General features: G+C 41.2%; 1 protein-coding gene across 7 annotated transcripts in view; it reads left to right on the top strand.

Annotated features, from left to right (window-relative positions):
* The window catches only part of FRMD4A (FERM domain containing 4A), a 673627-nt gene that overhangs the window by 484051 nt on the left and 161827 nt on the right, over positions 1-27749 (top strand). For all 7 annotated transcript variants that reach the window (XM_066384150.1, XM_066384151.1, XM_066384153.1 and 4 more), the window contains one exon: positions 25579-25673. In XM_066384150.1, the coding sequence (XP_066240247.1) occupies positions 25579-25673 (95 nt within the window). The remainder of the gene's footprint in view (positions 1-25578; positions 25674-27749) is intronic.

Below are 27749 nucleotides of genomic sequence, written 5' to 3'. Positions count from 1 at the left end.
GGAAACCAGAAAGGTTAAATGGCAGTTAACTGGAAGGAGAGGGAACGGGGAGGAGGTGGAGGGAAGCGATTCAAGGGGCTGATCGTGAGCCCTAGTTAGTTGTGGGGAGATGCTGGGTTAGATGGAAGAAGTAAGCTAAAATAAGGTTAGGAATATGGACACTGAACCTCCTTTCCTGATTTTACAAGTTACATTGCCTACATATGCATGGCCGCTCCTGCCTGGGCACCTGGAGGCACATGACTAGATTGAAACCTGGCGGCTCACACATCTGAGCATATGGCCTCTGGTCCCATCCAGCTGTCTGTGGCAATACTGTCTCTGCCTAGCAGTTCTGTGCTTCAGACCCAGCCTGGAGGTTTCACCCCTGCTGGGGTCAGCTTCCCGGCTGAGCTGGTGTAACAATCAGGCAGAGATGCTTTAGGTCTATCTGGTTGTACAACATGCATACTTTACCAGATGCCTGCAATTTGTCAGGCACTCTACCAGGTGCTGGCTACAGTGTTGATAAAGTCTGATCCCTGCCCACCCAGCTCTCACTGCTAGCAGTATTTTATCGCATTTAGAGAAAGCAGCTTCCAACCCCTCCTGATTGGACTAGTTGTTCCCTGCTGGGTCTGTAACCCAGTGTGTAAAACTGAAGCTTCGGAGGCAGCCCCTGACGTATGCCCCTCATTTGCCCTTGGGGGAGTGTTACCTTGGGGGGCACACTAACATCTCCAAGCCCTAGTGTCTCCATCAGTGAATGTTGTGGGGTTGCTTTGAAGATGAAATGAAATGGGGTAAGTGGAGCTTGCACGGAGTGGCCTGTGGCCTGAAGAAGATGACCGTGCTGGGGTTGGGGGGACAGCAGCCAGAGGTACCAGGAAAGCTGGACCTTCGCCTAGTGTGTGCCAGCGACCGCTTTTTGCCTGAGAGGACCCGCTTGTCATCGCCCTTTGTTTTGTTTTGGCTTTCCTTCCTGCTTCAGAGCTTTGCAGCCTTTTCTGAATGACCATCAGTCCCCTGCTTGAGTGGAATGGCAGAAAGGCTGGTCAGGCCTATGCTAGCGTATAGGCCGACCTCCCTTGCCCTTGGACAGGCTTCTCAACACCCTGAGACTTAGTTCCCTCCCCCGGAAGTGAAGTGGGTTGGGTAGCTGGTCTGTCTGGCTCTTCCCATCATCCAGCATTCATTCATAGGTGACCAGCACCTTCCTTACTCTAGGGTTAAGGTCTGAGTGCCTTTGGCAAGGTATTCCTCCGTGTGCTCCTCCTTCTTGGGTGAGGACTGACTCCATCAGTTCCTGTAAAGCACCTAGGACAGTGCTGGAACCCAGGCCACATCCAGTCAATGGAAACTTAGTTTTGACCATGTCTTCAACCAGCTTTGCTGAAACACTCTGCTTTTGGTCACGCTGAAGCTGGTCATGTCTCGTGTCCACTAACTTCTTGGTGTTCAGACTGAACGGGGACCTCCAAGATAGATGCTCCCTCTGGCAGGACCCACGTAGCTTTATGACCCACCTCCTCAGCCTGCCCAGAAGAGCACGGTCCCCATCAACCTGTGGAAAGGAAGTGGTCTCCCCAAAACCCAGGAGCTGCTCGGAGAGGGTCAGAAGGAAGCAGCCCCGCAGCTAATCAGCCCGAGCTCAGGAGGAGCAGCCAGACCGTCTGTGTGCAGGATGACCTCATGCTTCCCCTCCCTCCCCAGCGCCCCCTCCCCAGGGATACTGAGCAGCCAGTGAGCATTGCCTGCTTATTGCCTCACCCCTCGCAGCAGGGGCAGGGGCAGGGGCAGAGGGGGGGCGGGGGCAGAGGGAGGGCAGGACCAGGCTTCCAGCTGCTCCAGGAAGTGCACTAACAGGCAGGGCTTCAAAGAGGCATCCCTGCACTGCATCCTTTGTTCAGAGCCTCCTTCCTCACTCCCCTCTCCCCTCTCCCCCTTCAGGTTTTCAGCAAAGTTGGAAAAGGAAGGTCAGGCCAACCTGTTTCTTTCCATCATCAGCACCTGGCCCTTCCTGTGGGCTCCACGGTGCCGCCTACTTCTACAGGGCAGGAGGGAATCGCTCTCATGGGTCCTGGGGCCCTGCAGTGCTGTCAGGGTAGGCAAGTGTGGCCTGGTCCTGGAGCTGTCTGCTGGCAGCCCAGAGGGCACTGTGCAAAACAATTGTCCAAAACCGCCTTGGGGAGGGGAGCAGAGGTGGCAGGTCAGCCTTCAGACCCTGGTATCAGGGAAGCACAGATGGGAGCCATTTGGTATTTAAAAAAAATTTTTATTTTATGTTTTTCATTGGCTTGGGCAGGGGGGAGAGAGAAAAAAGCATCAACTCCTTGTTCCACTTAGTTCCATTTAGTTGTGCAGTCATTGATTGCCTCTCATCTGTGCCCCGACCCGGGATTGAACCCACGATCTCATGCACTGGAATGATACTCCTATGCACTGTGCCACCTGGCCAGGACCTTAAATTTTTTAAAGCAGTTAATTCAGAAGTGGCAATTCCTTTGATTTAGAATCTGGGAGATGCTCAAGAATATAGTGACTAAAAGGAATTTGAGGGGAGAATTCACTGAAGTGAAGCCCACTGTGCCATTGACTGATCCAGGGTCATCTCTGAGACAAAGGCTGGGCACTTGAATGTGACTCCTTTGTCCACGTCACTGGTGCTATAAATACCGGAGCAAACACTAATAAGGAGCTTTTGCCTGAGACCCCAGTTTACTCACATCCCATCCAACCAACAGATAGTGAATTTCCTAGGATTCAGAGGTGTGTGCCTAATGCTGTGGGGAGTAAGAGATCTTTGGGGTTTTGGACCGAGGGTATGTATCAGTGTTCTGTGGCTGCTATAACAAATCACCACCAACTTGGTGGCTAGCATAACAGGAAAGGATACTTTCGCAGGCGGAGAGGAGCTGTGCTTTCCCTGGAGGCTTGAGGGCAAAGTCCGTTTCTTGCATCTTCTAGTTTCTGCTGACTGCCAGCCTTGTGTGACATGTGGCTTCATCACTCCAAACTCTGTCTCTGTCTTCACTCACATGGCCTTTCCTCCTGTGTCTCTGTGTCTCTGTGTCAAAAAATGCCTCTGCCTCTGTCCCTGTGGCTGTATTCAACCAAGGTCCAGCTGGATAATCCTGGAAAAGCTCCTCCTCTCAACATTCTCCATCCCACTGTTGCAAAATTAGGTGATATTCACAGATTCCGGGGATCAGGATGTGGGCAGGCCATTTGGAGGCCACCATTCAGCAGCAACAGAATATAACAAACCATATTACACAGAATTCACTCATTGTGTTCATAGCAGCACTGTTCACAGTAGCAAAAACCGGGAAGCAACCTCAGTATCCAGTGATAGATGACTGAATAAACAAAATATGTTCTATCCATACAAAGGAAGGGATTTCAGACACATGCTACAACATGAAAGAACCTTGAGGACATTACACTAAGTGAAATAAACCATTCACAAAAGACAAATAGTTTAGGATTCCACTTACGTGACATATCTAAAATAATTAAATTTATAGAGACAGAAAGGAGAATGGTGGTTGCCAGGGCTGATAGAGGAGGGGGTGTGGGAAGTTGTTGTTTAATGAGGACAGAGATTCTGTTTTGCACGATAAACGTTTTAGAGATAAGTTGTACAACAGTGCAAATAATATACTGCCCACAAAAATTAGGGGACATTTCAGAGTGAATATGAAGCTATAAAATATCGCCTGATTTTTGTGAGCAGTGTACTTAACAGTACTGAACTACACACTGAAAAATGTTTGATTGTGAATTATATGCTATGTCTATTTACCACAATTAAATTTTTTTTAATTAAAATAAATTCATCTCAACATAAGAGCAGGTGTGCCAAGGTAAATGAGGTACATATATTTGGTAAGTACTAGAGGAACTCAGAGGAGAAAGACACCATTTAGAGGTGGGATGTTGGTCAAAAAAGGCTTCCTAGAAGCAGTGCCCTTGAGCAGGATAAAATTTAAATGGGAAGGGGAAGGAGAGAGGGTGGAGTGAGCAAAGGGATGGAAATAAAGATGAGATTGGTATTTTCTTTAGTTTGATACAAACAGATTGAACAGAAATGAGTGAATTTGTAGTTAATTGGTGAGAAGTGAGGTTGGCTAGGTAAACTGGGCCTCTATACAGAAGTGGCCTTAAATATCAGGCTGGCATTTGATATTATCTAGAGGTTTATTGTCATAATTCCTAAGTGAGGTCATGAGGGTCTGAAATAATAATGAACCCATAGAACACTCCTGCTACTCCCTAAGTACCTCATGTAGATTGATATTAACTCACTTAATCCCCATAACAGCCCTGTGATGTGGGTACAGTCCTCACCCCCGTTTTGCAGCTGAGGAAATTGAGGCACAGAGAGGGTAAGTGATTTGCCCAAGGTGATATAAGGAAGATGGGATGTGTAGTAACTGCCTGAATTTGAGAGATCAAGGCGGAATCCAGAATGGTTGTAAAGGTTTTTCACCTGGGTAAACAGACCCTTAAGAAGGCTGGGCAATTTTTAGGGAAGGAAGAAGCTACATTTAATAATAACATAATGATTACCTTCTTTGGGCAGTAATCCATTTCATGAACCTAGTTCATCGTTTTAAAGATGAGAGCACTGAGGCTTAGAGAGGTGCTATAGTTTGTCTGGGATGTAACCATGTGAAGTTTATTTATTTTTTTATTTTTTTAGGTGAGAGGTGGAGAGATAGTGAGGCAGATTCCCACATGCACCCCAACCGGGATCCACCTGGCAACTCCCGTCTGGGGCCAATGGTCAAATACGGAGCTATTTTTTAGTGCCTGAGGCTGACACACTCTGACCAACTGAGCTATCCTCAGCACCCAGGGCCACATTCGAACCAATCGAGCCACTGGCTGCAGGAGGAAAAAGAAGAGAGGAGAGGGAGAGGGAGGGGAAGAGAGGCAAATGGTTGTTTCTCATGTGTGCCCTGAGCAGGAGTCAAACCCAGGACATCCATATGCCAGGCCGACATTCTATTTTCTGAGCCACTGGCCAGGGGCCCGACCATGTGAAGTTTAAAGTGGTGATATAATGGGTAAGTGATGGTAAAATGTTCTTTGGAGGATTGGAGAGGTGCCAGGGAGCCACCTTGTCATCACATTCCTCTCCCTAGACTTGACCTGACAGCTCACAGAGATCACCTGGATCTTTCAAGGGCATGTGCCCAGAGCACTTCATGGTCCTACAACTGTGTGAAATGTGCTTGTGATCATCACAATCTGATTCTATCCCACTTAGGACAGAAGCAGAGAAGTAGGCATGCCTCTTCCAGAGCTCTGTGTGTACTGATATGTGCATGGTTCCCCACTGTAAAAGTCCAGAGCCTGTGGGAACTCAGATCTGGGTGGTAGAGTTGGTGATGCCCTCCTTCCAAAAGCTATTGAGTGAAAAAAAGTTCATTGCAGGCTGAGAGAAGGTCTTAAATATACAGGGTTGGGCAAAAGTAGGTTTATACTTGTTTGTATGGAAAATTATACAATAATTAATAAAAAAGTACAAGAATAAACTCTGTGTTTTGCATACTCATGTAACCGTACTTTTGCCCCACCCTGTGGTGACCTCAGAGGTCACAGGACAGTGGCCCAGAGCAGGCTGCCTCTAACCCAAGACGCACAGTGTTGCCTCGCTCGGGTGCACTTGGAGGCCCTGCACAGCTTGCCCTGTGGACTGGGCTGGGCTACAGCCTTTCTGGCCTCACTCCCGGTCCAATTCTTACAAACTCTACAGATGTTTATAGCACAAATAATTGCCAAATTATAATCATCAGGATTCTGTAAACATCCTTTCAAAGTACATAGGAGCATAAAGTTTTCTGCTTACTTAGCAACTTGCTCTAAATTAGTTTAGGAAAAGTTCATAAAAGTATAGGATACTGTCTTAGTTTGCAAGATCAGGTAACTTAGGGCTAATGCCTTAAATGCTTTTAAAGCAACCATCCAGAGAAGCGAAGGTTTGGTGTCTGGTCAGTGAGAGTAAGCTAGGTTATGCTATTTATGACGTACAACCCCACACGGCTCAGTGGCTTCACAATGAGGTTTATTTCTTACTCATACTACACATCTACCAGCTGGTAGGATTGTTGTCAATGATGGAAGATAGAGTGGTTTTTTGTATTATTATTGAGGTATAATTGACCTAGAACATTATGTCAGTTTCAAGTGTACAACATAATGACTCGTTAATCATATAGGGTATGGCTTTCAAAGGTACCGGAAATTCGGGAGTTGTAGTTCCACATCTTCTGAATGCCTTTCTTCTTAAATGCTTTTATTTCCCCATTTTCAAATTGTAGGTAATAAATGTAAGCTTTTCTTCATTGAGAAGTAATGGGACTAACTTTAAAAAAAACATTCAGCCTGACCCGGTGGTGGTGCAGTGGATTGAGCATCGGACTGGGATGCGAAGGACCCAGGTTTGAAACCCTGAGGTTACCCGCTTAAGTGCAGGCTCATCTGGCTTGAGCATGGGCTCACCAGCTTGAGCATGGGGTCGCTCACTTGAGCTTGGGATCATGGACATGACCCCATGGTCATTGGCTTGAGCCCAAGTCGCTGGCTTTAGCAAGGGGTCACTGGCTCTGCTGTAGCTCCCCGCCCCCCCCCAGGCATATATGAGAAAGCAGTCAATGAACAGCTAAGCAGCCGCAAAGAAAGAATTGATGCTTCTCATCTCTCTCCCTTCCTGTATGTCTGTCCCTGTCTGTCCCTCTCTTTGTCTCTCTCTCTGTTACAAAAAAATAAAAAATTTTTCAAACCAACAGTAGGCATCCAAACAGGTGCATTATTGAAAAGAGTGAGTGTGAGATAATGTTTCTTCCCATGATGATGCTGTTGGTCAGAGCCTTTTAGTTACCTTCAGCTTATGAGTCACCAGGAAAATTAATTTTCTCACTATAGCAATTACAGTATAAAAGGTTTGTGACAACAAGAATACATCACCATGAAAAGGCCAAAAGTCCAAAAGCCATGAGGCTCTGAGGGTGGCAGCCATTACTCTCATGACTTTTCAGTGTATTGAGTCAAGGCTTTAGCTCCACAGGCTCAGAAATTTTATTTCCCATTTTCAAGGGAAGACTCATGTTAACCAGGTTTAAAGTACTGATGTATAAGTCAGTACTGATAACTAAAATGTCAGTGTGCTGGATCCCTCTTTCAGACACGGACCTCCTGGGTCATGATCTTTGACCTCTTACCCAGGAAGTAGAAGCACAATGGCAAAGGGTTAACAGGTGATCTCTGATGCCAGCTTGACATCATCTGGAATCCTGGCTTGACCCAGCCTGCCTGACTTCTCCTGGCCAGAATCTTCACTGGTAAAGGAATGGTCCTCTCTTATTTTAGATGGTAACACAATCGTATATGGTTGTCAGCACCATATGTAAGACAGAAATACCTCAATGAGGTCTTTTGGAAGGATGGAATCAGAAGAAGGAACGCTAAGTAGGTAATTTGAGTGTTTAATAGGATTAGCTAGAGTAGTCCCATTTACACCACATGAAAGTTCTTGTCCCTGAAGCACAGCCATCAGGACCTGTTGGATAGGACCACATCGCTTCCCCAGCTCCCTTTCCTCTTTCCACTGCTTCTCCAGCCCCCTCCACACAGACGCCTCCATTTGCCCGACCTTCCTGTGGAATGATTATTGTATTTAACATGCTCGGAGCCTAGGAGTAATAGGCTATATACCATGTAGCCTGGATGTGTAGTAGGCTAAACCAGTGGTTTTCAACAGCTGGTCTGTGGATCAGAGCCAGTTCACCAGAACTTTTCTGAACATCAAGGTGGTTAACTCTTACATGGACTAGCATGAAATTTCTGGCAGACTAGAACCAGTTCAGAGACCACTGGTTGAAAAACACTGGCTCTATCTAGACCAGGGGTCTCAAACTCAACTCAGCATGTGGGCCGCAGAGCAAGATCACAGCCATTCGGCGGGCCGCACTAGGTCTACAAAAGGCAACTGTTACGCAACACTTTTCTCACTGCAGTTGAAAACAAAAAAAAATCAGTACAACAAGCACAATCGTACATGCAGTTTACTCAGTGTCACAAAACGACCAGAAACTGTAGTTCGCATCACAACTGCTGTTAACTAAGCTAATATCTAGCTAGGATGCTAGAGAAATGAAAAATACAAGTAGGCCCCTAGGCTTACTTAATTTTATCCAAAATATTTTGAACTTCGTGGATTAGTCTGCGGGCCGCACAAAATTGTTCGGCGGGCCGCGAGTTTGAGACCCCTGATCTAGACCATGTGGATTTATGTAGGTGCACTCGATATTTGCACAATGATGAAATCACTTAATGTCTCAGAATATAACTGATTGTTTTTTTATTATTAATTTTAATGGGGTGACATTGATAAATCACGGTACATATGTTCAGAGAAAACATCTCCAGGTTGTTTTGACATTTGATTATGTTGCTTACCCATTACCCAAAGTCAAATTGTCTTCTGTCACCTTCTATCTGGTTTTCTTTGTGGCCCTCCCCGCCCCCCCCCTACTCCCCTTCACCGCCCCCCCCCCCCCCGCCCGTAACCACCACACTCTTGTCCATGTCTCTGAGTCTCATTTTTATGTCCCACCTATGTATGGAATCGTATAGTTCTTATTTTTTTCTGATTTACTTATTTCACTCAGTATAATGTGATCAAGGTCCATCCATGTTGTTGTAAATGATCCGATGTCATCATTTCTTATGGCTGAGTATATATGTACCATAGTATATATGTACCAAAGGTTATTTTCTTTTTTGTACCAAAGTTTTTTAATCCACTTATCCACTGACAGACACTTGGGCTGTTTCCAGATCTTCACTATTGTGAACAATGCTGCCATGAACATGGGGGACATTTCTTTTTTTGAAACAGTGCTATGGTGTTCTTGGGGTATATTCCTAAAAGTGGGACAGCTGGGTCAAAAGGCAGTTCGATTTTTAATTTTTTGAGGAATTTCTATACTGTTTTCCACAGTGGCTGCACCTGTCTGCATTCCCACCAAGAGTTCAGGAGGGTTCCCTTTTCTCCACATCCTCGCCAGCACTTATTCTGTGTTCTTTTGTTGATGAGTGCCATTCTGACTGGGGTGAGGTGGTATCTCATTGTGATTTTAACTTGCATTTCTCTAATGATTATTGATGTTGAGCATTTTTTCATATGCCTATTGGCCATCTGTATGACCTCTTTGGAGAAGTGTCTATTCATTTCTTTTGCCCATTTTTGGATTGGATTGTTTGTCTTCCTGGTGTTGAGTTTCACAAGTTCTTTATAAATTTTGGTTATTAAGCCCTTATCAGACGTATTATCGAATATGTTCTCCCATTGTGTAGTTTGTCTTTTTATTCTTTTCTTATTGTCTTTAGCTGTGCAAAAGCTTTTTAGTTTGATATAGTCCCATTTGTTTATCCTGTCTTTTATTTCACTTGCCTGTGGAGATAAATTGGAAAATATATTGCTACAAGAGATGTCAGAGAGCTTACTGCCTATGTTTTCTTCTAAGATGCTTATGGTTTCACGACTTACATTTAAGTCTTTAATCCATTTTGACTTTATTTTTGTGCATGGTGTAAGTTGGTGGTCTAGTTTCATTTTTTGCGGGTAGATGTGCAGTTTTCCCAACACCATTTGTTGAAGAGGCTGTCTTTACTCCATTTAATGCTCTTACCTTCTTTGTAAATATCTTACCTTCTTTGTCCATATAGGTGTGGGTTTACTTCCGCATTCTCTGTTCTGTCCCATTGATCTATATGCCTGTTCTTATGCCAGTACTAGACTGTTTTGAGTACAATGGCCTTGTAGTATAACTTGATACCAGGAAGTGTGATACCTCCCACTTTATTCTTTTCAAGATTGCTGAGGACATTTGTGTTCTTTTCTGGTTCCATATAAATTTTTGGAATATGTGTTCTATATCTTTGAAGTATGTGGTTGGTATTTTAATTGGTATTGCATTAAATTTATAGATTGCTTTGGGTAACATAGACATTTTAATGATGTTTATTCTTTCTATCCATGAACATGATATATGCTTCCACTTGTTTGTATCTTCCTTGATTTCTTTTATCAATGTTTTATAATTTTCCGAGTACAAGTCTTTAATCTTCTTGGTTAAATTTACCCCTAGGAACTTTATTTTTTTGTTGCAATAGTGAAGGGGATTGTTTCCTTCATTTCTCTTTCTGACAGTTCATTGTTGGTGTATAAAAATGCCTCTGATTTCTGAGTATTAATTTTATATCCTGCCACCTTGCTAAATTCATTTATCAGGTCAAGTAGTTTTTTGACTGAGACTTTAGAGTTTTCTAAATACAATATCATATCATCTGCAAATAATGATAGTTTTACTTCTTCTTTTCCAATTTGGATGCCTTTTATTTCTTCTTCTTGTCTGACTGCTATGGCTAGGACTTCCAGAACTATGTTGAATAAGAGTGGTGAAAGGGGGCACCCCTGCCTTGTTCCTGATCTTAAGGGGATTACTTTTCATTTTTTCCCATAGAGGGCCTTTATCATGTTGAGGTATGTTCTCTGTATTCCCACTTTGCTGAGAGTTTTGATCATGAATGGGTGCTGGATTTTATCAAATGCTTTTTCTGCATCTATTGAAATTATCATGTGGTTTTTCTCCTTCCTTTTTTTTATGTGATGAATCACATTGATTGATTTGCGAATACTGTACCAGCCTTGTTTGCCCAGAATAAATTCCACTTGATCATGGTGTATGATTTTTTTCATATATTGCTGGATCTGATTTGCTAATATTTTGTTGAGGATTTTAGCATCTAAATTCATTAGGGATATTGGCCTATAATTTTCTTTCTTTGTGTTGTCTTTGCCTGGTTTTGGAATCAGAATTTTGCTCGCCTCATAAAAGGAGTTTGGAAGTCTTCCTTCCTCTTGAATTTTTTTTAGATAGTTTGAGAAGGATAGGAGTTAGTTCTTCTTTGAATATTTGGTAGAATTCACTTGTGAAGCCATCAGGTCCAGGACTTTTCTTTGTTGGGAGTTTTTTGATAACTGTTTGGATCTCATTTGTTGTTATCGGTCTGTTTAGGTTTTCTGATTCTTTCAGATTAATTTTTGGAAGATTATGTTTCAATGAATTTGTCCATTTCATCTAGGTTATCTAGTTCTTTGGCATACAGTACTTCATAGTATTTTCTTACAATACTTTGTATTTCTGTTGTGTCAGTTGTTATTTCTCCACTCTCATTTCTAATTTTATTTATTTGAGTCCTCTCTCTTTTTTTCTTGGTGAGTCTGGATAAAGGTTCATCGATCTCGTTTACCCTTTCAAAGAACCAGCTCCTAGTTTCATTGATCCTCTGTATTGTTTCTTTAGCCTCTATGTCATTTATTTCCTCTCTGATCTTTATTATTTACTTCCTTCTACTACCTCTGGACTTTACTTGCTGTTCTTTTTCTAGTTTTTTTAGATGCAGGGTCAAGTTGTTTATTTGAGTTTATTCTAGCTTCTTAAGGTATATCTGTAATGCTATGAACTTCCCTTTCAGGACTGCTTTTGCTGTGTCCCATAAATTTTGAGTTGATGTATGCTCATTATCACTCGTTTCTGGAATTTTTTTATTTCTTCATTGATCTCATTGTTAACCATTTTGTTATTTAATAACATGCTATTTAGTTTCCAAGTGTTTGAGTATTTTTCAATTTTTCTGTTGTGGTTGATTTTTAGTTTCATGCCATTGTGATCAGAGAAAATGCTTGATATGATTTCAATCTTTTTAAATATGTTGAGACCACTCTTGTGCCCTAACATGTGGTCTATCCTAGAGAATGTACTATGAGCACTTGAAAAGAATGTATATTCTGCTGCTTTAGGTTGAGAGGTTCTGATGATATCTATTAAATCAAGTTGATCTAGTGTGTCCTTTTAAGTCTGCTGTTTCTTTGTTAATTTTCTTTTTTTTTTTAATTTTTATTAATGGTAATGGGATGACATTAATAAATCAGGGTACATATATTCAAAGAAAACATGTCTAGGTTATTTTGTCATTAAATTATGTTGCATACCCCTCGCCCAAAGTCAGATTGTCCTCTGCCACCCTCTATCTAGTTCTCTGTGCCCCTCCCCCTCCCCCTAACTCTCTCCCTCCCTCCCTCCCATGTCCTCCCTCCCCCCACCCCTGGTAACCACCACACTCTTGTCCATGTCTCTTAGTCTCGTTTTTATGTTCCACCAATGTATGGAATCATGTAGTTCTTGTTTTTTTCTGATTTACTTATTTCACTCTGTATAATGTTATCAAGATCCCACCATTTTGCTGTAAATGATCTGATGTCATCATTTCTTATGGCTGAGTAGTATTCCATAGTGTATATGTGCCACATCTTCTTTATCCAGTCTTCTATTGAAGGGCTTTTTGGTTGTTTCCATGTCTTGGCCACTGTGAACAGTGCTGCAATGAACATGGGGCTACATGTGTCTTTACGTATCAATGTTTCTGAGGTTTTGGGGTATATACCCAGTAGAGGGATTGCTAGGTCATAAGGTAGTTCTATTTTCAGTTTTTTGAGGAACCACCATACTTTCCTCCATAATGGTTGTACTACTTTACATTCCCACCAACAGTGGATGAGAGTTCCCTTTTTTCTGCAGCCTCTCCAACATTTGCTATTACCCGTCTTGTTGATAATAGCTAATCTAACAGGGGTGAGGTGGTATCTCATTGTAGTTTTGATTTGCATTTCTCTAATAACTAATGAAGGTGAGCATCTTTTCATATATCTGTTGGCCATTTGTATCTCTTCCTGGGAGAAGTGTCTGTTCATGTCCTCTTCCCATTTTTTTATTGGATTGTTTGTTTGTTTGTTGTTGAGTTTTGTGAGTTCTTTGTATATTTTGGATATTAGGCCCTTATCTGAGCTGTTGTTTGAAAATATCATTTCCCATTTAGTTGGCTGTCTGTTTATTTTGATATCAGTTTCTCTTGCTGAGCAAAAACTTTTTATTCTGATGTAGTCCCATTCATTTATCTTTGCCTTCACTTCTCTTGCCATTGGAGTCGAGTTCATAAAATGTTCTTTAAAACCCAGGTCCATGATTTTAGTACCTATGTCTTCTTCTAGGTACTTTATTGTTTCAGGTCTTATATTTAGGTCTTTGATCCATTTTGAATTAATTTTAGTACACGGGGACAGGCTGTATTCGAGTTTCATTCTTTTGCATGTGGCTTTCCAGTTTTCCCAACACCATTTGTTGAAGAGGCTTTCTTTTCTCCATTGTGTGTTGTTGGCCCCTTTATCAAAGATTATTTGACCATATATATGTGGTTTTATTTTTGGGCTTTCTATTCTGTTCCATTGGTCTGAGTGTCTATTTTTCTGCCAATACCATGCTGTTTTGATTATCGTGGCCCTATAATATAGTTTAAAGTCAGGTATTGTAATGCCCCCAGCTTCATTCTTTTTCCTTAGGATTGTTTTGGCTATTCGGGGTTTTTTATAGTTCCATATAAATCTGATGATATTTTGTTCCATTTCTTTAAAAAATGTCATAGGAATTTTGATGGGAATTGCATTAAATTTATATATTGCTTTGGGTAATATGGCCATTTTAATTATATTTATTCTTCCTATCCAAGAACAAGGAATGTTTTTCCATCTCATTGTGTCTTTTTCTATTTCTCTTAGTAATGCCTTGTAGTTTTCGTTATATAGGTCCTTTACATTCTTTGTTATGTTTATTCCTAGGTATTTTATTTTTTTTGTTGCAATCGTGAAGGGGATTATTCTTTTGAGTTCGTTTTCTAATATTTCATTGTTGGCATATAGAAAGGCTATGGACTTTTGTATGTTAATTTTGTATCCTGCGACCTTACTGTATTGGTTTATTGTTTCTAATAATCTTTTTGTGGAGTCCTTCGGGTTTTCGATGTATAGGATCATATCATCAGCAAAAAGTGATACCTTTACTTCTTCTTTTCTGATATGGATGCCTTTTATATCTTTGTCTTGTCTGATTGCTCTGGCCAGAACTTCTAGCACCACGTTAAATAAGAGTGGAGAGAGTGGACAACCCTGTCTTGTTCCTGATTTAAGGTAGAAAGTCCTCAGTTTTATGCCGTTTAATATGATGTTGGCTGATGGTTTATCATATATGGCCTTTATCATGTTGAGATATTTTCCTTCTATACCCATTTTGTTGAGAGTCTTAAACATAAAATTGTGTTGTATTTTATCAAAAGCCTTTTCTGCATCTATTGATAAGATCATGTGGTTTTTGTTCTTTGTTTTGTTGATATGGTGTATTATGTTAACCGTTTTGCGTATGTGGAACCATCCTTGAGATTCTGGGATGAATCCCACTTGATCATGATGTATTATTTTTTTAATATGTTGTTGTATTCGGTTTGCCAGTATTTTGGTTAGTATTTTAGCATCTGTATTCATTAGAGATATTGGTCTGTAGTTTTCTTTCTTTGTGCTATCCTTGCCAGGTTTTGGTATGAGGGTTATGTTGGCCTCATAAAATGTGTTTGGAAGTATTGCTTCTTCTTCAATTTTTTGGAAGACTTTGAGTAGAATAGGAACCAAGTCTTCTTTGAATGTTTGATAGAATTCACTAGTATAACCGTCTGGGCCTGGACTTTTATTTTTGGGGAGGTTTTTAATAGTTTTTTCTATTTCCTCCCTGCTGATTGGTCTGTTTAGGCTTTCTGCTTCTTCTTGACTCAGTCTAGGAAGGTTGTATTGTTCTAGGAATTTATCCATTTCTTCTAGATTGTTGTATTTGGTGGCATATAATTTTTCATAGTATTCTACAATAATTCTTTGTATATCTATGATGTCTGTGGTGATCTCTCCTCTTTCATTTTGGATTTTATTTATTTGAGTCCTGTGCCTTTTTTCCTTGGTGAGTCTTGCCAAGGGTTTGTCAATTTTGTTGATCTTTTCAAAGAACCAGCTCCTTGTTTTATTGATTTTTTCTATAGTTTTTCTGTTCTCTATTTCATTTATTTCTGCTCTGATTTTTATTATCTCCTTTCTTCGGCTGGTTTTGGGTTGTCTTTGTTCTTCTTTTTCTAGTTCCTTAAGGTGTGAAGTTAAGTGGTTTACTTCGGCTCTCTCTTGTTTGTTCATATAGGCCTGAAGTGATATGAACTTTCCTCTTATTACTGCTTTTGCTGCATCCCAGAGATTCTGATATGTCGTATTTTCATTTTCATTTGTCTGTATATATCTTTTGATCTCTGCGCTTATTTCTTCTTTGACCCATTCATTTTTTAGAAGTATGTTGTTTAGTTTCCACATTTTTGTGGGTTTTTCCCCCCTTTTTTGCAGTTGAATTCTAGTTTCAAGGCTTTATGATCAGAAAATATGCTTGGTAAAATTTCAATTTTTCTAAATTTGCTGATATTGTCTTTGTGGCCCAACATATGGTCAATTCTTGAGAATGTTCCATGTACACTAGAGAAAAATGTATACTCTGTCGCTTTGGGATGAAGTGTCCTGTAGATGTCTATCATATCCAGGTGTTCTAGTATTTCGTTTAAGGCCACTATATCTTTATTGATTCTCTGTTTGGATGACCGATCTAGAGCCGTCAGCGGTGTATTGAGGTCTCCAAGTATGATTGTATTTTTGTTAGTTTTTGTTTTAAGGTCAATAAGTAGCTGTCTTATATATTTTGGTGCTCCTTGGTTTGGTGCATATATATTAAGGATTGTTATGTCTTCTTGATTCAGTGTCCCCTTAATCATTATGAAATGACCATTTTTGTATCTGAGTACTTTTTCTGTCTTGTAGTCAGCATTATTAGATATGAGTATTGCTACACCTGCTTTTTTTTTGGGTGTTGTTTGCTTGGAGTATTTTTTTCCAGCCTTTCACTTTGAATTTGTTTTTATCCTTGTTGCTTAGATGTGTTTCTTTTAGGCAGCATATAGTTGGATTTTCTTTTTTAATCCATTCTGCTACTCTGTGTCTTTTTATTGGTAAGTTTAATCCATTTACATTTAGTGTAATTATTGACACTTGTGGGTTCCCTACTGCCATTTTATAAATTGCTTTCTGTTAGTTTTTTATCTTGTTTGATTCTTCTCTTTTGTTTTTCTATCATTCGTTTTTGTTTGTGTTCCATACTTCTTTCCTCTGTTGCTACCTTTTTTAAGTCAAGTGTTTTTGTGGTGGTTTTTTCAAGGGTGGTTACCATTAAGTAATGAAAAGGGTACCTACCATTTTCATTGTAGTACCCTATCTTATGAGTATTTCTGCACTTCATTGTCCTTTGCTACTGTTAATCTCCATCCTCTCCCCCCTTTTTTTCCTTTGTTGTCACAGTTTAAGTTTGGTTTTATTGTGTTCTTGGTGGAGCTGTTACTTGTGGTGTTGTTTTCTTTTGTCCTTTGAATCTGGTTGGAAAACCCCCTTTAGTATTTCCTGGAGTGGGGGCTTTCTGTTGATAAATTCTCTCATCTTTTCTGTATTTGTGAATGTTTTTATATCTCCTTCGTACTTGAAGGATAGCTTTGATGGGTATAGTATTCTTGGCTGAAAGTTCCTCTCTTTCAGGGCTTTAAATATTGGGGTCCACTCTCTTCTAGCTTGTAGAGTTTCTGCTGAGAAATCTGATGATAATCTAATAGGCCTTCCTTTATATGTTGTACTCTTCTTTTCCCTGGCTGCCTTGAGAATTTTTTCTTCGTCATTGGTTTGTGTCATCTTTATTATGATGTGCCTTGGAGTGGGTTTGTTGGGGTTAAGAAAACTCGGTGTTCTGTTTGCTTCTTGAATTTGAGGCTTTAGTTCTTTCCACAGGCTTGGGAAGTTCTCGTCTATTATTTGTTTGAGTATATTCTCCATTCCATTTTTTTTCTCTTCTCCCTCTGATATACCTATTATTCTTATGTTATTCTTTCTGATGGAGTCAGACAATTCCTGTAGAGCTTTCTCGTTTTTTATTATTTTTGAGTCTCTTTCTTCTTCTCTCTGTTGTGCCTCAAGTTGTTTGTCTTCTATTTCACTAATCCTATCTTCTATCTGGGCTGTTCTGTTAGCTAAGCTTGTTACCTCGTTTTTCAGCTCATGAATTGAGTTTTTCATTTCTGTTTGATTTGTTTTTATAGTTTCAATTTCCTTGGTAATATATTCTTTGTGTTCATTGAGTTGTTTTCTGATCTCCCTACATTGCCTTTCTGTGTTTTCTTGTATATCTCTGAGTATTTTTAAGATTTCTATTTTAAATTCTCTGTCATTTAGCTCCAAGGCTTCCAATATGTTAAGTCTTTTCTCCATAGATTTTTCCACATCTATTTGTGTTACCTCTCCTTCTTTTGTATCCATAATATTCGATTTCCTCTTTCTTATTGGCATCTGAGGGTGGTCTTGTTGATAGCACTAATTAGAATTAATAAAGAGTAAAAAGTAAAAAAAAAAAGGTAAAACACCCCACAAAAAAAAACAGTAATAATTTATTATTTCCCCCTTTTTTCTTTCTTCTCTTTCCCTCCTCTCCCCTCCTCAGGGAAATATTGTGATGACCTGTGAATTATATTATGCTAAATGGAACAAAAACTGCCTATAATGGAGGGCCTGATTTGGGGTGAAGAGTTCAAGGGGCAAAAAAAGGGAGTAGGGACCTACTAAGTTCAAAAAAAAAAAAAAAGGAAGAAAATCTTAGACAAGCATAAGATGATTTGCTTGTAAGTGATGGTCGACTAAGAGATATAATGAGAGGAATAAGAGGGAACCAGAAAAAAGGAGAAAAAAAAAAAGAATAATAAAGAAGAAAAAAAATAAAAATAATAAGTAAAAATCTGTTGTATTAAGTGGAGCGAAGACTAAATACAATGGAGATCTTGGGTTGGGAGGAATGCTAGTGAGTTAAAAAGCAACGTAAAAAGTACCCAAAATGCCACAAAAATAAACAAACAAACAAAAAAAAAACAAAAACAAAAGCGAAAAAGAAAAATAAAACCAAAAAAAAACCCTTGAGTCCCAAATTTCGTGATTGAGGATTAAATGGGAGGAAAAGTAAAACGAGAAAAGAAAAAACGAATAGAAAGGAAAAAATAAGAAAAAGAGAAAAACGAAGGAAGAAAAAAAAAAGGAAGAGAAAAAAACAAAATAAAGCAAAACAAAAAAAAACAAAAGAGGAGAGAGTGAGAGTTAAGTGTTTTGGAATATAACCTTAAAGGAGGGTGAGGATGAAGAAAAGAAATAAAATGTAACATTCATGGGTAGTGTAGTTCAAGAAAAGGGAAGCATAAGATGGGCAGAGAATAGAAGGACCGAGGTGGAGGAAATAGAAATAATAATAATAAAGGCAATAAGATAGAAGAAACAAACAACAACAACAACAAAATTAGTGGAACAAGTTGTAAAGTCTGTGGATTTTTCTTGATTTTGAGAGGTTAACTTCTTCCTTTTTCTTTTCTCTCCCTCTTCCTGGTCGGTGATTCTGTACCCCAGGCTCTGCCCCTGTGTCACACTTAGGTAGGGATTTGCAGTTGATGGGGTTCTATGGCAATGTCATATAATTGGCTTTAGTCTTGCTGGTAGTCAAGGCTTGTTGGTGTTTGCAGGGTCCAACGATGAGAGAGTTTGCTTTCCTGGAGTCTCTCTCCTAGTCCCCCCTTCCTGAATTAGCAGCCTGGTGATCCAGCTATAAGGCTGCTACTGCTTCTGCCTGGGGAGTAAGAGGCTCAAAGAGCTAGGAAATCCCCACTCTATCCCCACTCAGCGCAAGGCTTTGGGAAAGGCTCTGGCAGTCAGAGCCTCCAGTGTAATCAGGCGGGGGTGGGAGTCAATTGTTGTCAAGGTGACTGTTCAGCGCCTAGCATTCAGTTGGACCACTCAACCCAGGCTTCCCACACTTTGTAGCCTGTTTTGGCTGGGAAGAAGAGGCACTAGTCTCTGCTTGCGACTAGTGTAGTATAGATCTTATTATCTGCCAAGTCCCTCTTGTTAGCGTTTATCCCTGAATATGGAGGCTCTATCAATCAGAAGTTGCCCCGCCCCTTTAGCGAGAGGCACTAAAAAATATCACGCCTCTTGTCTTGGATCGCTGAACTGAGAGAGATCTTATCAATTAGAGCCCGTGGGTGCGCAGATTTCATGGGTTAAGCTAATTTCAGTGATTGGGTCCGCAGCTGTGCTCCCGAAGGTATTTCAGGCTGCCTGCGTGCCCCTCCCCCAACGCTTGATTGTTAGCTTGAATGGCTGGGTGAGGTGCCCCGCCCACGGAGAGAATCTCCCAAGTAGGGAAGACCGCCCTGGCGCCTCTCCCGCTCGCCCCGCCGCTGGCGGCTGGGGTGCACCGTGCACAGGATAATGGGGCACCCTGGGTGTGCGGGCCAGTAGGGCGCTCTGGGTGCGTAGGATGCCCAGGGCACGCGCGCGAATGGGGTGCTCCGGGCACCGGTGGCTGGGGACTCTCACTCGCAGTGCGCGGCCACTGGGAACATTAGCGGTGCTCGCTCTGCAACCGGACCGGGCGCGCGCCGGCAGCTGCTTGCAGCTCCCGAGTGTGGGCCGACTCACCACAGGCGCACTCCCTCCGCGGCTTAAATGAAGGTCCCTGCGGTAGTTAGCTTCCTCCACACCCTCGTCTCTCAGATTCAAGTGATAACAGGCCTTTTGCTTTCAGTTTGTGTGGAACTCCGGAGGATAAATTTTTCTGTTTCTAGTTGATAAATTTGTTGTGATTTTGGGGAGATCTGTCGGACGCACTGCTCACGGCGCCATTTCCGTGACGTCACTACTGTTAATTTTCTTTATTGAGGATCTATCTAGTGATGTTAGTGGGGTATTGAAATCCCCTACTATTATAGTATTGCTGTTTATCTCACCTTTTATATCCAACAACGTCTGCTTTATATATTTAGGTGCTCCTATATTAGGTGCGTAGATATTTATGATGGTTATATCTTCCTGTTGGATTGCTCCCTTTATCATTATGTAGTGACCTTGTTTGTCTCTTACTATAGCCTTTGTTTTAAAGTCCATTTTTTTATGATATAAGTATTGCTACTCCAGCTTTTTTTTTCATATCTATTTGCATGAAATATTTTTTTTCCATTCTTTTACCTTCAGTCTATGTGCATCTTTTGTTTTAAGGTGTGTCTCTTCTAGACAGCATATGTATGGGTTCTGTTTTCTTATCTATGCAGCTACCCTATGTCTTTTGATTGGATCATTTAATCTATTTACATTTAAGGTTATTATTGATATATAGTTTTTTATTGCCATTTTATTTTTTAAAGCTATATTCCTCTTTTGCTATATTCTTTTTCCCCTTTTATCTTTTTACAACAGGCCCCTTAGTATTTCTTTCAGCACTGGTTTGGTTGTAGTGAATTCCTTGAGTTTTGTTTTTGTCTGAGAAGCTTTTTATTTCTCCTTCAATTTTAAACAATAGCCTTGCTGGATAAAGTAATCTTGGTTGTAGGCTCTTGTTTTGCATTACTTTGAATATTTCTTGCCATTCCCTTCTGGCTTCAAGTGTTTCTGATGGGAAGTCGGATGTCATCCTTATGGGGGCTCCTTTGTAGGTGATAACCTTTTTTTCTCTAGCAGCTTTTAATATTTTCTGTTTATCACTTAGCTTTGGTATTTTAATTATGATGTGTCTTGGTGTAGATTTCTTTTGGTTTCTCTTTAATGGAGTTCTCTGTGCTTCTTGAACTTGTGAGACTTTTTCCTGCATTAATTAGGGAAGTTTTCAGCTATGATATGATTGAACAAAATCTCTATCCCTTGTTCTTTCTCTTCTTCTTCAGGAACTCCTATGATGCGGATGTTATTTCTCTTCATGTTGTCACAGAGCTCTCTTAGAGTTTCCTCAGCCTTTTTGAGTCTCTTTTCTTTTCTCTCTTCTGCTTTCATGCCTTCATTTATCTTGTCTTCTAACTCACTGATTCGATCCTCAGCTTCATCCATCCTACTTTTAATTTCTTCTATTGTGGTCTTCATTTTTGATATTGTATTTGGCATTTCTGACTGATTCTTTTTTATTATTTCAATGTCCTTTTTTATATTTGCTATCTCTTTATGTAGGTGTTCATAATGACCATCTATTGTTGTTCTAAGATCTTTGAGCATCCTAACAATTGTTATTTTAAACTCTGCAGCTGTTAATTTGGTTATATCTGACTTATTCAGGTCCTTTTCTGGGGATTTCTCAATTCATTTGTGTTGCATTTCTCTGCCTTTCATTTTGTCTGTGTATAAAAAGGCTTTGGCCACTGGAGTCCAGTATGTGTGGCCTTTGTGTTTTCTAGATGTGGTCTGTCTGCAGGCCCACCACCCCCTCTGCCACTGCTGCCTAGGGCATTCGGGTATGGGTGTTGCTGGTGCCAGCCCACTGGGGCTGTTGCTGCAGTTTCCACCTCTCCTCTATGGGAGGGGCTGTGATCACGAACCCGGGTCTACAAGCCTCAGTGGCCTCGGCCTTAGCCCCGCCCCTGCAGGTGGGGTTATGTGCCACACCCAGGCCATAAGCCTCAGCACCACAGGTAGTGGTGAGCACTTTTGCTCAGCTGCGGGTCTTCGCCTGTTGCCAGGCTTTCACCCTGCTACTGTGAGAGGAGCCCGCTCAGGGTCGGCTGCAAGCCTCGGCTTATTGCGCCAGGTGGGGCTATGTGCCCTCTTGCCCTTGCTCAGTGGGGAGTCGCCACCCCTTCTGGGGCTCCCGCCTTTCCCCCCACAGGCTGGCCACATCAGGGCCTGATAACTTTCACACATCCCCTCCGCCCTGGCCGGGCAAGTCTGAGCTCACACCCAGGCCTCAGTCATGGCCGGCTGACTTCTGCCCCTGCCAACAGAACTGCATTTCCATGTCCCGCCACCACCTGCCCGCCCTCTGGCGAGCCCTCAGCCATGTGGGTGGGGGCGCTGCAGCTCAGACCCTAACACTCACAACTGTAGTCCCAAAAGCTCCCTCCTTCTAAGCGACTCTGCTCTGAGTGCTGCAGGAGAGCTTGTTTGGCTGGTGACCTGCTTCCTTTTGCTGGTATTGCTGTTTCCAGTGGAAATATTCACTTCAGGTTTGGGGAGTGATTCGTCCCAGGGGTTAGGGTGGCTGTCTCTCAAAATGCTTCTTCCTGTGCCTCCTAGATTACACTCTCTTCCCGCTACTCTGGTCCTGTTCTCTCTCCCTGTCCCCCAGAGCCCCGGGTGAGTGGTTGTGAGAGAAGTTTTCTGTGCGGTCCCTTTAAGAAGAATCCTGAGTCTGAGAAATCTGTCTCTTTCTCACAAACAGTATCCTGACTTGTTTCACAGCTAAATACTATCCATATGCCTCTTCTAGGCTCTGGGGCTGCAGGCTGGGTTTGTTCCTGGGACTCAGGACCCTCCCCTCTCTGCTAAACTCACTTCCCACCACTCGAGTCTCTCCAGGCTGCCGTTTGCTCTGGGCAGCCCTCTTCATGTTTACTCTTTTCCTACCAGTCTCAGTGTGGCTTCTTCAGTGTTCCTTGGTTAAAGAGTCCTCTTAGTTTAGTCCAAAGTTGATTTTTCCAGATGATGGTTCTCAAAATTAAATTGTAATCCACTTTGATTCTGGGAGGTGGAAGTTGGTACATCTGCCTACTCCATCGCCATCTTGCCGCTCCAGAATATAACTGATTGTTAAATGGTACATGACTGTAATTTGTTCTCTTCCTGGGTAAATTTGTGTATCTCTGATCAATTCTGTTGAGGTGTTGGCTTTAAAGGTTACCTCTCAAAGAAAAGGCAATCTTATTTCTATCATTTCTAAGTTGGGGCTGGATACCTCACCATACCCTTGAGAACCCACAATAATTACTTTATAGTCACACCTCATTTTATAAAACTAGTTTGACCCAACATGCTCACCTCCTCCTCCTTCTCTGTCCCCATTCAGTAGACTTGACTTCAAGTGACTTTTGCCCATTGAAAAAAAAACTCATTCTGAGTGTAAGATTTACCAAGAGTAAGGATGCTTTTACAAGTGGAACACAAAACTTCGAAGGCAAACACAAAAGATTATAACAAAGTGTTTTAAGAAGTAGCAAGCACCGTAGAAACACTGACAATACTTTGAAAGGGGGGCAATCAGATAAATTATATTACTGTATTTCCCCATGTATAAGATGCACCCTTTCTTGAAAAATTTGGGGTCTAAAAACTGGGTGCATCTTATACAGTGGTTGTGGCATTTCAAATGCCATCGATGGAACTGAGGACGAGACAGTATATCAGTGGTAGTCAGCCTGGTCCCTACCGCCCACTAGTGGGTGTTCCAGCTTTCGTGATGGGCGGTAGCGGAGCAACCAAAGTATAAATAAAAAGATAGATTTAACTATAGTAAGTTGTTTTATAAGGATTTATTCTTCCAAACTTAGCAAAAATCTGACATAAAGTACTTGGTAAGTAATTATTATTATATGCTGTAACTTGCTATAGCTCTGCTTTATAAATTTTATAAAGTTACTTCCCAACTTTATAAATCACCATTACTGTGGAACCTGTGAGCAGTTAGAAAATTTTACTACTAACAGAGATACAAAAGTGGGTGGTAGGTATAAAAAAGTTGACTACCCCTGCAATATATGAAGACAGTGATTCATCATCAGTCACAGATGAGGACAAGCTAATGGATGGGAGTTTTGACAGTGATAAGGAGTTGTATTTTTATTCATTTTATGTAATACATTTTTTTTCAAGTTTCAGGCCCCAAAATTAAGGTGCGTCTTATTCATGGGAGTGTCTTATACATGGGGAAATACGGTACATTGCAATTTAAAAATCGGTGATACTGGCCTGACCTGTGGTAGCGCAATGGATAAAGTGTCAACCTGCAATGCTGAGGTCACCTGTTTGAAATCCCAAGCTTACCTGATCAAGGCACATACAAAAAGCAACTGCTTCAAGTTGATGCCTTCCAATCTTCCCACCCACCCCCATATCTAAAATCAATAAATAAAATATTTTTTAAAAAAAATCATCCATGCTGCCTTATATTGAGTCACAATCTCTGCATTAAATGCTTTGTATCTGGGCAGGCAGGCACCTTGTGGGGGTGGAGGAGGTGCTGGTAACACAGCCCACAGCAGCATGTAGCAAACACAGCTAGAAGCCACAGGAGCCCCGTCCATTTAGAATCCACTCTGTAATTCATCAGTGACATTCTGGGACAGGCCACATGTGCTGCACTGCATTCCTCATGGCAGGTTGCTACTATTTTTGAAGGAGGGTCTTACATAAAGTCTTGAATTCCCTTGGTCACAGATTGCTTTTGCACTTTTCCAAATTTTAGTGTGAACAGAAGTATAGAATATTAGATGGCTTTGCTTTATCAGGATGGATTCTCCTGTTGATTTACATCTTCTGGGGGGAGCTAGCTCTGCCCTCAATTCTAACCCACTCCTTTCCTTCCCAGCTGGTTTCACTGGTCAGTTTATCATTGCTGAGGCCCAGAGGCTTGCTGTCTGTGAGCCCAGGCCTGAGGCAGCAGAGTGGAACACCAGCTCTTACCCTGTGCCCAATAGAGGTCTGGGACCCTCCTTTACATTGGCAGAGACACTTTAAAAAGAGCTTATGATAAAAGCATAATTAGGTAAATGCTGATCTTCTTCGGGAAGCCAGATGGAATTTTCAGTTCATTTTTAAATACTGTTCCCAAGGCCCTTTGGATATAACATTTCTTGCAAGAGGTAATTTTATTGTTTAGATTTTTAATTAAGGCATCATATAGTATGTTCAACGGCAGAGCGTCCAGAGGCAGGATTCAAATCCCAGCTTCAGTACTTAAACAGAGATATTTTGCTTAATGATATTTAATGATAGGACCACCTCATTGGGCTGTGCTGAGTATTAAAGAGGCTGATATTGTAAAGTGCTCAGAGCAGAGCCTGGCACCTGGCAAATACACTGCTCACAGAAATTAGAGGATATTTTATCACTTCATTTTGAAATATCCCCTAATTTTTGTGAGCAGTATACTATATATGTTAAATGCATATATACATAATAGATATAATATGTAAAAAATAACTATAATATTAATATAATTATGGTATAGTGTAACAAATTTTAAAATATATTAATATATCTTAAATGTGTTATGATTTATAATATGCTCATATATAGTTGACATCAAATACACATTATAGAATATATTCATTATAGTGTCAGTAATTAAATAAGTATTAAATAACATATTTAAATTATTAAATAATTAAAAATAAGTAAATATTGACCATCTATTATAAACATAATGTTGTAACATATAATATGTATATTTATTTTATGTGTCTGTATATTCTTAAATAAGGCATCTTTCTGTCAGTTCAGTGTGAGCCCTTCTCCTGTGTGGGGAAGGAGAGCCACAGGATTTGACGGCCCTGTGGCTGAGCAGGTCCCATTTGTTGGGGGAACAGACTAGTAGGACACAAGGACACAAGCAGAAGGTCTCCATCTGTATGTGGCTGTTTGCTCAGGGATGTCTTTATTGTCTGCTTTTTTGGGTTTTATAAAAGTCATTTACATTGATGCCCTAGAGCTTTGAGACATTGCATTTTAAAAATTATGTAAATCGGAAATTGCATCCTACCCTTTTTTCCATTTTGTTCCCCCTCCAGCCCAAGCTTTTGGCCAAGGAGCTGCTTGACCTCGTGGCATCTCACTTCAATCTGAAAGAAAAGGAATACTTTGGAATAGCCTTCACAGATGAAACGTAAGTGCCCCACGAGCCCTCCCAACCTGAGAGGAAATTTGAAATTCCCCTGTCCCAACTGTCAGCAGGGAAATCAGCTTCAGGCCACTTGGGTCCTGTGGTATGGGGTCAGTCCAAGTTCATAATTTGAATTTCAAAGGCCTTGTGATCATTCCTGGAACGGCCAAAGTATGTAATTAGGGTGATGCTCTTTATGAAATTATTAAGTAAACTACTTTTTATAATCAGGCAGATTTGTGTTCAGAACCAATTTTTTTTTTTTTTTTTTTTTAGTAGATTTGCGTGGTTTGTTTTCTATTAAAGTTAAATGAAAACTTCTGGAAATAAACTTTTCTCTCCAGTGTTGGGATAACAATAACAGGAAATGAATTTGATGATATATTCAAAATGAAAGTATCTATGCAGTTTCAGTGTCTAAGCTGAAATAGAGTATAAAAATCAGAAATTCAGATCATTCCACTGAAGAAAAGTATAATGGTCTTTCAGTTTGGCTCTATGAAGTAGTGTTTTGCAACACAAATAAGAAACATCTTGGCCCTGGCTGAGTATCTCAGTTGGTTAGAGCATTGTCCCAGTATGCCAAGGTGGTAGGTTCAATCTCCAGTCAGGGCACATATAAGAATCAAGCAATGAAGGCATAAATGGGTAGAACAGCAAATTGATGTTTCCCTCTCTCTCTCTTTCTCTCTCCTTTACTCTTTCTCTCTAAAATTAATAAATAAAAAGTTTTTAAATAAGTTAAATATCTTTATTAAAATTTTAATTTTCTTCTCAATGTACTGTTAGCAAAGGAGTACAGTAAAAACCCTGCACTGATTGCTAGATAAGAATGTGTTCTAACAAATGTTCAATAATGTCCTCTTCTCTGTGTGTGTACACACACACGTACTCCTGCAAATTTTTAGAATTACAGAGATGATTTTCTAAAATGCTAATAGGAGAGGGTTGGGTTAGCGGTTGGCCAGGACAGCACAGGGCAGGCCATGCACCATCAACTAGTGCAGCGGTTCTCAGCCTGTGGGTCGCGACCCTGGTGGGGGTCGAACGACCAAAACACAGGGGTCGCAACCCACAGGCTGAGAACAACCAAAACACCGGGGTCGCGACCCACAGGCTGAGAACCACTGAACTAGTGGGTGCCATCAAGGCAGGAGGGTTCAGAAGCAAGGACTGGAGGCAGCCACATTGGAGAGTGGGAGAGGTGATCAGATGGGTCTGCACCTGGATACACTGACCCTGGGGACCACAAATCAAGACCCTAAGAGTAAAAGGCCATGTAAATTGGGACTGTCTTGGGCAAACTGAAACATGTGATCGCCCTCTGAATTAGTGACAATTCAGATGGTAGGGTGATCAGGGAACAAGTAACGGGCAGTCACATTTCCTCAAGAAAGCTAAGAGAAACCAGGTCCGCCCCTGGCCCTGAGCCTGTCGGGAACTGAACCAGAAGGAAGGCAGGAGTGGTGGTCCCTGGTCTGGAGGGATCGCTGTGCTTACGGGTAGAGCCACAAATAGAGGACTGTAGTGGGAAGGAGACAGCCTAGCAATGAAAATAATGCTTTCAAATGTACATTGAGAACAGCTACTTTCACAAGTGCAGCTTCTACCCTTTCTCCTGAGAATCACTGTAAACCCCCCAAATTGCTATTCATACATTTCTCATTAACTAGAAGGAAACCAGAAGGTTCAATTAATTGTGTTCCACTGCTCACATTTCCCAAATACCAATACTCTTCTCAAAGATCCCATGACCTCACATGAGTCCCAGTTAGACTTCCCTATTGAATAAAAAAAAAATCAAAGAGTGAGCGTGTAGTCCTGGGCCAGTGAGGAAGAAACACACCTGCTGACTGTCAAGTCCCCACCTTAACAGCACCGGCCAGGAGTTGACTATCAGGTAGAAAGTCACTGTCCTGGGATGGACAAGCGCAGGAACCACACATCACAGCAATGAAAGTGGGGGCATGCAGCACAGCCCGCTTACCCACCGAGTGGCACTGTGTTTTGGACTGCACTATTCTGGTTCCCTGGGTTGGCCTGGAAAGTGTGTGTGTGCATATGTGTGTGCCAGTCTGG

This window comes from Saccopteryx leptura, chromosome 5 (genome assembly GCF_036850995.1).
Source record: "Saccopteryx leptura isolate mSacLep1 chromosome 5, mSacLep1_pri_phased_curated, whole genome shotgun sequence".
Classification (NCBI taxonomy): domain Eukaryota; kingdom Metazoa; phylum Chordata; class Mammalia; order Chiroptera; family Emballonuridae; genus Saccopteryx; species Saccopteryx leptura.
Note: the sequence above shows the minus strand (reverse complement) of the source record. Positions and strands in the feature narration are given on the sequence as shown.